The 12,884-nt window shown below is 38.6% G+C and overlaps 1 protein-coding gene across 2 annotated transcripts in view; it reads left to right on the forward strand.

Moving 5' to 3' along the window:
• Window positions 1-10,230, forward strand: part of LOC105933155 (adhesion G-protein coupled receptor D2) — a 111,266-nt gene extending 101,036 nt beyond the window's left edge. For both annotated transcript variants that reach the window (XM_036141074.1, XM_036141073.1), the window contains exon 25: window positions 9,650-10,230. In XM_036141074.1, coding sequence (XP_035996967.1) covers window positions 9,650-9,717 — 68 coding nt within the window. In that variant the 3' untranslated portion in view covers window positions 9,718-10,230. The remainder of the gene's footprint in view (window positions 1-9,649) is intronic.
• The last annotated feature ends 2,654 nt before the right edge of the window (window positions 10,231-12,884 follow it).

Raw genomic sequence — 12,884 nt, forward strand, 5'->3', positions numbered from 1 at the left:
ACTTCCTTTTAGATTGGACAGGACTTTAATTCCCAAATTACACTCGGTCGGCATGTCTGCGCTCTGGCACATGTGCGAGTGTACTTATGTCTGACTGTAACTGACATCGCTGTTTTGTAGTTATGCGCGCTAAAGAACATTTTTCTTTTTATCCACAGAAAATGTATTAACCACCATGCGCGCACATGTCTTGTGATATGATTTGCGTTTGCTGCTCTCCACAGGCCTAAGAGACCCCACCACTCGCCGCCCCAAAAAAACGTCTCAATTGCGCGCACATGAATCTTCCCGAGGCACCGTGTTTGTTTGATTTTCTGCTGATTTGCCTAAAACAGGCAGCCGCCGCCGCTGTCGATGTTTAATTTAAAAGCTCGTGTTCCGCTCTGCACGACACGTTGCGGTGGGGAGCATGAATGGGTCTGATGAAGGGTGGGAGTTCTGATGGGCGGGTTGATGAAAACAGGGGGAGCATGCGGAGACCTCCGGGTCTCCGGGCGCAGTCATTAAGATGGCTCCTCGGTTTGGAGATGAGACGGCGCACTCCACACACCAGGCTCATTGAAGATGATCCCCTGCTTACTAGGAGCATCCATTATTTATAAGTTTTTTACAAATTCCGACTGACATTTTTATCACTTATGAATGTCAGTTTTTATTTTATTTTTTTGAAAATTCACATGAGTTTGATATTGTTTCTGTATCGCAGCTTTCAGAGGCATAAGAGAATAGTTACAATGCTGGTCAGAAGTTTCCATACACCCATCATCCATGTAGTTTGCTTTTGTTTCAGGCTGGTTATTTTTAAAGGTGCATTGTGCAAGTTTTGAAGTTAAATATTATCTATTTTCTGTCCCATAAATTCCCTTACAATTGCCCAACATATAAAACAAGTCTTCCTCTATTTACGGCGATTGCCTCTATAGGCTCCATAAGTCAGTTCGTGACAGAGGGATAATTGGCCGAACCTTCTGGGTGTGCATGTGGGTGTCATGCTTTGCTCGTTCTCGTTCACCTGGCTACTTTGTCGAGTCTCCACCATAATTGATGCATTAGCGAGAGAATGCTGGCTAATTTCAATATTCATAGCTTTCTTACCTCAGAAGACATTTCGCCTCTAAAGAACTGTGAAGCTGCAGCGGCAGAGGCTTTTCCTCTTCTCCCATGTACGGGCACAACACTGGTGTCATTTCAACTTGTCGCCAGGGGAGGCAGACGTCTACAAAAATCCTGGAATTTACGCTATGCACCTTTAAAAGCAAAAATTACCTGAGATTTTCTTGTGATTCCCCCATTTTCTTTACCTGACTCTGCCAGATGGATTTGCTCCGCATATCCATCTGGAAACCTTCCGTTGAAGTAATTTTGGGAAGGGGCGAAAATACTGGTTAGCTGATTGGCCTATGTTGGTGATAGACGGGCCAAATAAACCAATCAGATCAACGAAGCATATGACGTACTCATTAACATGCTTCACAACCACAAGCCAAGCTACTCTTGCTGCTGCAGGTAAAGGCTCGTTAGCTCAGCAAAGAAATACTCTGTAATTCCGATAAAACTTGCTCGATAGCCACGCTAACGCTAGTTTCATAGGCTGAAGCCGTCATGTTCTTTAGACTGAACTGTCGCGCTTCTCATTGCGTCACACCTCAACCCGCCTCAAAGCCAACGCTGATTGGACGTTCGTTTGGTGAACTGCTCCAAATTTTCTTTAATGGAAAGTATTCAGACTGATCTGCGAGTGAAACCTTGAAAGCTCGCGAGATCAGGATGGTCTCACGAGGCTACCATTTTCTTGTGATTTTGACCAAACATCACGCAATCATCTTATCAGAATTGGTAGATTTAATTGAACAGGTGGTTTATTGATACACACTGAACTTTCAAGCAAAGTCCCTAAATTTTAAAAGTGTAGCGGTCAGAGTCAACAATGTCAACGTTAGTCTGCTTCGTCCATTCTAAAATCAGGTTCGATGTGTGTCTGTGATCATTGTCCCCTTGGAACAGCTAGTTGTGTCCTTATTGAAAAATTGTACAACGTAATTTTCTTTTTTTTACTGCAGCATGGTAGGGATGCCCCACCATGTTAGTCTGGAGCATGTACATATTTTCGCCTGAGTGAGTAATTGTGACCCTGAGTAGACTAGAGAAAATGTATGAAAAAAAAAAATTAATAGTGCACCCAATTATTTTTTTTTTTTTATCATTCTTCTGTTGTATTATAAATCCCAAAAATATCCCACAATAATTGTATAAACCTTCCTGTTGCTATTAAAGAAATCTAAAAGAACTTTACAATTGTTAAATACTAAATATTTTTTTCTGGTTCCAACCAAAATCATTACAATATTAACCAAGTTATTAGTTTGTTTCTCAGTTTGTATGTTTTTTTTTTAAATGTTTTTTACGAGACATTTAGCCTCTTTCACTAATTCAGATTGTGTGCACTTACCTAGTCACTAGTCTGTATAGCTTTAGATGACAATGTACACTCTATATTATTACTGTTTGTCCTGAAAAGAACATAGACAGAGTAATTGAATACGTAGCAGTGGACGTCAACAATGAGATGAAAGCCAGTTTATAATTCCTATGCACATTATTGGCCGATGCAAGTCTATCGTGAAGGGTTAGACCCCCGCTATCTACCGCTGCCATCTCTTACAGATCTGGTCATGCCATATCGAACAAACTCCTGCCTGGTGCTTCTGCGTGTAAAGCCTCAGGCTTCACGCTCTTTCACCTCATCTTACATCACTCAGGTCATATTAGACTCAAAGCTTGCTCTCCACTGTTAGACCCTCGCTACCCACTCAGAGAAAGTACTCGTCCTCATGAACTCGATGTTTTTTTGTTGACTAAAAATCTTTTTTGACAAGTCAAAACGAAGTCCAGCGCTTACTTGCTGTCAATCTTGCATCGGCAATGTGCTTTTACTTTTTCTTATACGGTATATAATTATTTGTTTACATTTAACAAACTGACACTCTTTAACTTTAGAGTCTAAAGCTGAGTTTTTACTTTCTCCCTCCCTGCGCATTTCCCTCAGTACTCATAATGCTGGCTGATGGGAACAGAGCATTTCCCTTTCAGCGGATATGTAAACATTATTAGCTTGCACTTTATTTTCCAGCCCACCCTTTTTACATTTATGCATACACAATCAATCTTTGAGCAGCACCATCACTGCAAGGCTTTTAAATGCTTTGCTCAAGGGCACCTTTGCAGTAATTGTCTAACCCAGCCAATTGTGTTTGTCTCTCCCCTTAACCTCCCCACTTATTTTATAGCCGGTAGTAATACGGTGCTCATGGATGACAGATGCAGTGTCCTGACACTATTTTCCTTACGTCCCTAGGGCTTATTGTGGCTTTAAGTGATTTTAAAGATTTAAAGTGACTTTTTGGTGGCTTCCTGCCAAACAAAATGACTGGCAACAAGTCAGCTAACAGTGCCCTTTATGCAACGACACAATAAAAAAAAAAAGTTGAGCCACACAAAGAAGGTTTTCTTTGTGGCTGCGTTTCAAACTTTTCCTGCCTGAAAGTATTCTCAGTATCTTTAGATTAAAATATCATTTTATACAAGGCAAAACACAACACTTCCACATAAGACCAGGTGCATTGATGAGACTAGAGCTTCTCATTATTATATACTAAAATTCATTTTCTTTTATTAGTAGTATTGGCAAAAATTCACATTCACAATTTAAGAACCAAGACATCCTTAGATTGAGAGCGTGAAAGTCCCCAAACAACACCTTTTTTCTAAAGTGAATTTATCACCTGACAGACAACACAAAAATCTTCTCAAAGGGCGTTGTGACTTATTATTCCCTCATATTGTCCTTTTGTCTGGTTACTTTTTAATCCCCGATGCTCGTTTTAAAATAGCGATGTTACAGCTCCGCAGCTGCCTCTGGCAAAAGACAGAGCCTCTTAAGACTTCTGAGCAGCAAACTGAAACTGTTATTGTCTCCAGAGGGAGATAGCAGGCTAAATAATCCGTTTTCTGTGATAGTGACAGCGTGAACCCAGCTGTTTGCATCTCAGGGCTTCCTAGAAGTGTCACTTAAGCTGAAAATGAGAAGAAATGTACAAAGGCACCGAGGAAAATATATTTTTTTTATTGATTAATTCATAGTTGATTTAATTTGTAGACAGAAAAGGAGAGTAGATTGCTCTCCTACAGACACTTGCTTCAACGTTAACAGACAAGAACAACGACAGACATCGTCTCAAAGCATGTTCATTGTATATATGAACAGCTTAAAAGTTTATGATTTATGACACCAGGGTAATTTACAGTGAAAGGAAACATTAGAAAAATTACTTAAAAAAAGAAGTCTCAGGAGCTCCGGGCTGACTTCTCCTCGCCAACCAAAAGCAGTCTGTCTACCCGAGATCCTCATTATCCCATGATTATCAGTTTGAATCTAGTTTTTTAGGAACGGACACAACGGCAATATCAGATAACTCTTATCAAAAGCAAAGACCAAGACCCTTAAAGCACCTACAGGTGCTGTTTTTGAGCCGAAGGTTTTAAAAAAAAAAAGAACTGCTCGCTGGACACGTTTTCATATGGATGTTTGCATTATGAACTCTAGATGCAGACTTGCATTGCTACTCTTGTCTTGGATGGCATTGATGTCCGTGTTAGGCGTTTCACATGTATAGTCATTTTTTCAGCAGCTCTTGGCTGTTCGATCACCCGAGTTCTGCAGAAATCATTTTACTTTTACATATTTCTTAATTTCAGACAAAAAAAACAAACAAAAAAAAAAAAACTAACATCATCATAACCTTTCAGCCAAAACAAAACTGAAAAGGGAATAGTCATGACGGTCATATGTGCCCTTCATCCTTAAAGATATTTCATATAAACGAGAGGCTTTAACATCATGAAGAAGTGCTGCATGTGCAACGAGCTCAAAACTGCTCAGCCACCTATATTTGTTAATCAGGTTATTTGTTGAAGGCTTTTTTTTATTGATCTACAACAAGAGGAAGTGGCTACAATCTTTCAAATTAATTATGCAATTGCAGAGATTAGTAGGGTCCCTAGCACTGACTCCTTATGCACTTTAAGACACCAAACTTTAAATGAAGTGACTGCTAATTGTTTTCTCAGCTCCTGGTAGTTTTGTCACCTGAAACTTTTCTTTTTTTTTTTTTTTAGTTGTCTCCTCACAGGCATTCTCAGAGGTCATGCCAAAAATACAATCATTCGCTTTGTCCCAGACGCCACAGATGATGAATAGTGTTGTGATTATCAGGTTGTCATTTCATTACAGTCACAACATTCCTCCTTCTGTCGCTCCCATAGAGCTCTCCTTTTGATTTCATTGAAGGAAAGGTCAAGTTTCCACAAGCAGTCATTCACCAGCATTCACCTTCGCCACTTGGCTGAGGTCTGGCAAGATTAATTCTTTGTGTCTTGCCATCTCTCTATGAGCCAGGTTCATATTTCCTACAATGGAGCCAAGCAAACACAGGAGAAAAGTGTGTGCTTTTCTTTAAAAGACATTGGCGCAACCGTTTTAACAGGGCGGCTGTGTTTGAATTAGATGTTCTAACCTCCCGCTTGCTAAATGGATTTCTAAAGTGGCTGTAGTTGGAGGCTTTCAATCGGATGCAACCTTGAGTCCTTTTTTATGTGAGCTCTGTAGGATTTAAGTGCCGGTATAACATGAGCACGACTGAATGCATGCTCCTCATTTTTTGAAATTGAAAAATCTCCAAAGGCTCTCCCCTTTGTGCAGGCAATTAATGGAATGCTGGGAGCGAGGTTCAGGTGCTTAAAAGTTGTATTTTTTTTTTTCTCGCTCAATCTTTTTTTAATGAATAATAAAGGATAATCATTGTGGTGGGGAGGTGGGGCGGGGGGCGGGCAGGGTAATGCTGTAGGCTTCCTCTTTATGCACAATGATGTATAATGCATGCTTTGAAATGAAACGGCAGCGGCCTTCGAACTATTCCATTTCCAAACCTCAGTGTATTTGTTTTGCATGCCGCGGTGATGCTTTTGCATAACAATGGCGAGTTTGCCCATTAACAATGCTTGCTTATTAATTTGATCTTTACATTTTTAAAGTTTGTCCATCAGGCCGCCAAGCAGCGGGTCCCCCCAGTTGCAGTTTGGTGTAAGTGATTAGAATGTCGGCTAATTGCCTCTCTGAAGGGTTGAGCTCTTTCTTTTTTGTTTTCCTTCGCTACACCTGCGAATGCCCAGTTTTACATTTCAATCACATGAATACCAAACAAATTCATGCATCAATTTAACTGTATGAGGAAATCATTATATATAGTATTTTATATATATATATATATATATATATATATATATATATATATATATATATATATATATATATATATATATATATATATATTTTTGTGTGTGTATGTATATATATGTATATATGTCTGTTTTTTACAAGATTGCAATGCTCAAGAATATGATTACTTCTTTGAATGTAGCTGCTGTTTTCAAATGTAAGGTTTTACTAGTAGTGGGTGATGGTTAAGACCTAAATAATTACTAATGAATAATTAATAAGTACTTATTAAGTACTGTATGATACATATTTTTTTATTTCAACTTGTGCAACCATGAGAATAAACGTCATAGAGGTCAACACATGTCTGCAGACTACGGAAGCAGCTGTTAATTTAAATTTATGGACTAGTATAGAGTGGGAACCTGGCGAACGACGTACAGCAGATCATGTCCTCTGATCTGTTATAGAATTACTGCCGACACATTTTTTTGCCACTATACGGCCAGTAAAGCCTCGGGGCCTGCCTCAAACGGTGCTGCGTAGCAAGTGTTCTTATTCCAGCACACTGTTACACGTTTTTTTTTTCCACAGGACTTGGACACTTCTAAAAGCTTTAGCTTTTTTTTTTTTTCACCCCCGCAGTCTCTTTCACTTTGACTGTGCTTGACAATGCAGGGAAACATACAAACGCGTCTCGGTAAACACGAGTGATGTGGTTCCAGAGTTTAAAAGCTTCACATAACACTGGCAGACGCAACTTGGGGCTGTTTGTGTGATGGAGAGGAAAACTTGTTTAGAAACTGACAGCACTGTGTGTTAGAGAGTAAAAAAAAAAAAAAAAAAAGCAATGTGTCTCTGTGCTTATGTTGCTTTTGGCAAGTTATCCGTGTGTGTGTGTGTGTGTGTGTGTGTGTGTGTGTGTGTGTGTGTGTTCTGGCTCTCTGCGTGGTTATCTTTTGAGTTACTTGGTTTGGAGCTGATGTCCACCTTCGGGGAAGCACAGAGCATGCATTTCTGAGTATTTTCACCTGAGGCTGCACTTGTTAGAGTCTGTGTATAAATGTATATACATTATTTATACAAATTCAGAGCGAGTGAAAGCAGGTTTAACACATTTACAGACAGGAGGCCAGGCACTGCAAGCCAAGCTCCAAGTATGAGTGCGTCGGGAATCGAGCTGGCTGTTTGCCTGTCTGTGACCGGCATCCTTATTGCTGCGTGTCAGCACTGCTAACACCATCTGTTACCTGCTTAGCAATTAAATGATTCCCCAAATCATTCATATGTGAGCGTTTGGTAGTAATTTGAAATAAATCAATAAATAAGATAAAAAACTGATTTTGCAACATTTCATAACTTCTTGTTAAGTTAAGAGCGCCTGATTTTTATTTCATTGAGTATATGGGATGAGGTGAAGGTATAGTCCTGTAGGTTGTAGAGTTTCAGGGAAACGTTTAAAATCGGAACATCTTAGTTAATGTCATATGTGCGATATTGCTCGCGGGCCAGCTGAAACTGGTCTGTATGCTTTGGACATACGAGCTGCATTTGTGAGAAAAAAAGTGAAGTTAATTTTATGCCTTGATGTAGAAAAAGATGTGTTTGAATAAAGCTGTTCCTGTAACTGACATTAATCTGACATTTGTGCCGCTGAGAGCTGAGAAAAGACCAGAACCAACAGCTGGAACGAGGAGCTAGAGCAGCTTGGCACACATGGCACAAGTACTTTTACTGAAGAATTCAAGCATTTACGTCAGAGATCTCAATTAATAGAGCTTAATTCAAGATGATTCTACCACTCAATAATAAATAAAAATTTGCTAAAGAATAGTTTGTATTATGCCTTAGTATTGAAGGCCAATGTCATAACGATGCCTGCAAGAGTATTCATAACCCTTTCACAAATGCAACATCTTACAACCATAATCTGTAGTGGACTGTTGTTTTTTTTGGATTTTATATGTTGAACAGACACAAAGTAGAGCATAATGAAGTGAAGTGAAAGGAAAAAGAAACATGGTTTTCAAAACAAAAAAAAATCAAAAAATTGTGTATTTGTATTCAGTTCCCATAGTTCAATACTTTGTAGACCGTCTCTTCTCTGCATTACCAACTCCAGGCGTTTTAGGATATATCACTACAAGCTTTATGCATCGAGATTGTTTTTATTCATTTATTTTTCCTCATTTGTCTAAGCAAAATAACCAAGCACTTTTAAATTAGATAGAGAGTGTCTGTTAACATCATCCTCCAAGTCTTGCCACAGATTCTTAACTGAGTCATGTCTGCGCTTTAACTACACCATTAAAACACAGATTGGCTTTGATATAAACCCACGGTCCTAAAAACTGTGGTCAACTAGCTGTAGTTGACCTGACGTTAGTTGTGCTTAGAATAAATGTTTTGGTATTTTCAAAGTAGCAAGAACTACTCAACAGAGTTTAATGTGGTAACTGCTGGAGAAAGCATTCCCACAGCATAATGCTGCCGCCATCGTGTTTCACAGTTGTGTGTTCAGGGGAATGTTAAATTAGGGTTGGACGATAATTCAGTAACAATATATATTAATCGATAGATTTATATCGATGGTATAAAACAAATTTGTCAATAAAAAGTTCAATAGAATAACAGTTTTCCTTCCTTTTACATTCTCGTCATTACATCCTCCCAACCAATCACAACGCAGAACCAGGAACGCTCCGTTCATCAAGCTCCACCCCTTCAAAGAGTTCAGAGAGCACACGTTTGTTTTTTTTTTTGTTTTTTTTTTAAAAAAACTTGCAGTTTTTGGTAAAAAGTTGGTTGAATAAAGAGCTGGGTTTGAATTCACTGTTTGTGAGTTCAGCATCTAAAAATCGGTCGCTAAGCAACAGCATAAAATGGCCAGGGCTGCACTAATAATATATGTTTTGAATTTGTTGATAATTATCAATATCAATCAATATGATTTCTGTTTTACCGATATGCTTTTTTTTCCTATATCGTCCAGTCCTATGTTAAATGCATTCATTTTTGTGTCAAATTGCATTTTGAATGGATTTTCTTAGGCGTATCAGAGCAAAGGGTTCTAAGTAAAAATGCACACCCCTCTTTTCAGATTTTTATAAAAAAACATATGCATACTTTTTTCTTCAGTTCTGTGACTATGTACTTAAACATGTGAAAAGGTACAAGGGGTGTGGTGATGTTTTCCAAGGCACTTTGATTAATTGTAATGTGGTACAGTGTACTGTAGGCAATTTTTTTTTTTTTAAATGTGTTCTTGTTTTCCTCCTGTTTGTGTTTCATAATCAACTTAGCATTTTTAGGTTTAAATACTGCTTTGCCAAAGTTTTGGTCCTGAACTGTTACCTGTTCTTTTCCTGCATGCAGGAGCCCCCTCCTGCAGAAATGGACGCCTTGCCAGCTGGATGCAGTCTGCATGTTCCCATGGACGTTGAGTTTGCAGCTTCCTGTTTCCCTCGCTTTCCTCCGCCTTAGATAAATCTGTGTTTGTGACAATTACATAACTTTTGGTGGTAAAGAAGTAAGGAAGTACTCACTCTGACTTTCACATTTATCTTATAATTTACTGGATGATATGTAAGCATTATACCTACATTTAATGTATTGTTGTTGTTTTTTTACAATGCAGACGATACGTCCAGTAACAAAGTACATTTATTTTTTTCCTTTTAAGATCCTGTAGTTCTCTTGCTGTGCGTTTACTACAAAGAGTGCTTAATAGCCTTATCATTGCTTTCAATTAATTGGCAAAATGTTTCTCATGGTATCTGTAACTATTTTTAACAACCAACTATGACCCAGAATGTGACAGAAGGTGAAATAAAACTGGAGCAGAGGGACTCTGTGAAGAAATTCGGTAGTTCTTGATACTGGTTAATTTTATTATTGTTATTGTGATACAGCTATGTTTTTTTTCTAATAAAAATGTACTTGATGTTTCAACTTTAGTTTTGTCCATACTGAATTGAAGCTTAAAGCACTGGTGTGTAAGATTTTCACACTGACGTATCATCTAGCGGTGCACTAAATGAATTACAAACGACCTCGCCGTTAAGCGCGTAATAACTACTACAGAAGCCCTGGAGTGTCATAAATGTGACAATGTAAACATGACCTCCATGTATTTGGTACCAAACTACTGCTATTTGGTACCAAGCTACTGCTAATAGCTAATAGCTGCACCACGCAATAGTTGCGTGGTGCAGCACTGCACAGCTCAAAGGGGGAGCTCAGGCCAACCTCGTCAATGGTCTGTCCGTGTCCGTCAGGCTAATAGCAGCCATAACATCGACTTATGTTGTGCAGGAGGTTTGATACGACACCATCGTAGTCGCAGGAGCTTTATTTAACCCTTTTATGTTGCACCCAAACATGTGTGTTGTACTGTTGGCTTAGCCTGTGGCACCGTTCAGCATTTTGTTTTCCTTGTCTGTCCACAATCACTGTTACTGGTGTATGTAGAAAAACTTGTTTGTAAAGGCACTCCAGACCTATAATACAGTGGGGGAAACCTTGCTTGTGCTAAATGACAAATCATGTTCATGCCGAACAGCCACTGTACGGCGCGTACAGCGGTAAAACCAGCTGATAAAGTGGGCGGAGCTCCGCTTGGGTTGTTAGATGAGGATCTGGGCTTGGCTGGAGTTACTAGGTGAGGGGGAGTGCCCACCGATATTGACGCAACAATCAGGTGGTTTGACGCAACGGCTCATTTTCCAGACACCAACCAAAACATTTAATTTTGCCAAAAAATGTCTGGATGTTATTTTTTCTTTTTTTTCTTTTTTCTTTTTAGTACTTGGGTTGTTTCTAGAAGCAGCAGAGACCCAACTGGAAGTACAAAAACATGCAAAAATTTGGATTTTGTATAATAGGTCCCCTTTAAAGCTTTTATTTAACTATATCCAAAAACAGAGGGCCAATGGACTGAAGCAGGACTTTCTTAAACTATGCAGAAAGAGGACTTTTTAATGTTGCTTATTTGCGTTTGTATTCTCTCCTTGTGTTAGGGAGTTTACTAGCAAATTTAAAGAACTATGTCTTGCCCATAGTTTTAAATTGCTGATACAATTAATTGTTTGACACAATAAAGAAGGCAGAATAGATTAAGGAATCAGACGCAGCTCATTGAAATATTGGGCACGCCAGTAGAAAAGTTCTGCGCAATCAATGAAATAATCAAAGAGATGCTGCAAGGTTCACACCACGTTTGGGGAGGTAGGGCTTAGGGATAACTAATATGAAAAACACCAAAAACTATGGTACACAAGGAAATGTGTTAGCAAGAAAATAATGAAGGCTTTTAAAATGTAACAGAGAGAAAAAAAGATTTGAATTACAAAAGGGAAAGTAAAAGTTATTTGTAATAAACAGGGATGACAAAGGTAAAACATATTTAATACCTGGAGAAAACTAGTAGGACAGAAAGACAAGAAAATTGTTGAAATCTGTCAGAATTTAGGAAGCAATCATGCTCCCAGGCAGAGCCGGTTAATATAATAAATTCCAGGACATTTCAAACCTTTTTTGTAGCAAAACATACTGATGACATTAGCTAAAGATGTCTTTCTAAACTTCTGAATTCAGTTATGGATAGAATTTCCAGCAAAGACTTCGATTCTTTAAAAATCTATTTAGTCTCACAGGTCTGACAAGGTTTTGTACGGTCTGTGGTATTTTTCTACATCTGTCATCCTAGTTACATTTTTAGATTTTCATTTAATATATTTTTCACTCTTGTGCTTGTAACTTTTGTTTTTTGTTTTTGTTCTGTCCTGGGATTTGTGATGTTTAAATTTTATTTTGTGCAGTGCTTTGTGTTTATGTCTGCTTTATAATTCCTTCATTCATTCTTGGGGCTATAATACAGAAATAAAATAACCTCATTGCAGCATAAACCAGCCACAGCCAGGTGGTCCTTCTCAAATGAAGAGTGAAAAAAAAAAAAAAAAAAAAAAAAAAAAACATAATCAGAAGAATTGCCCAGGAGCCAAGCACCACTTGCAGGAGGCTTCAGACCTAAATGTAACTCCTTAAATGTTATAGCACACACCATGTTTGGTGGCAAAATGGTTCTTTATATCAGCCCCAAAAACACCAACTGTGAAGCTTTGAAGGTACATAATGATGCGGGGTTGTCTTTCAGCTGAAGGAAGGCTGAATGGAGAAATTTAACGGCACATTCTTGGTAAGACACCGTGTTTTCATCAAGAGAACGATCCCAAAGATCACGGCCCTGGGAATTCTGGTTTGGTGTCAAAGGAAGACAAAGTTGCCAGAATGGCTCCTCCAGTAACTTGAACTTAAATTTAGCTTCAAGGTTGAAAATCACACTTAGGTAACACATGAGTAGTTTTTTCTTTTTTTTTTCTTCAGGAAGAGGCTGTCTGAAGCTGTCATTACCAACAAGGCTTTTCTACTAGGCGTTGGATATTTTTTAGTGAGTACATACTGTAAACTCATTTGAGGAACAAAACGGTTCCTCAAATTCTTTTTATGTGTGGCATACTTGTCCTGTTGCTGAGATCTGGTGTGGATTTCATGCCAGTGGTCTCTAAAGTACGCTGACGTGGGTCAATTTTGTGCACAAACATGGAAGTCT

Source organism: Fundulus heteroclitus, chromosome 9 (genome assembly GCF_011125445.2).
Source record: "Fundulus heteroclitus isolate FHET01 chromosome 9, MU-UCD_Fhet_4.1, whole genome shotgun sequence".
NCBI lineage: Eukaryota > Metazoa > Chordata > Actinopteri > Cyprinodontiformes > Fundulidae > Fundulus > Fundulus heteroclitus.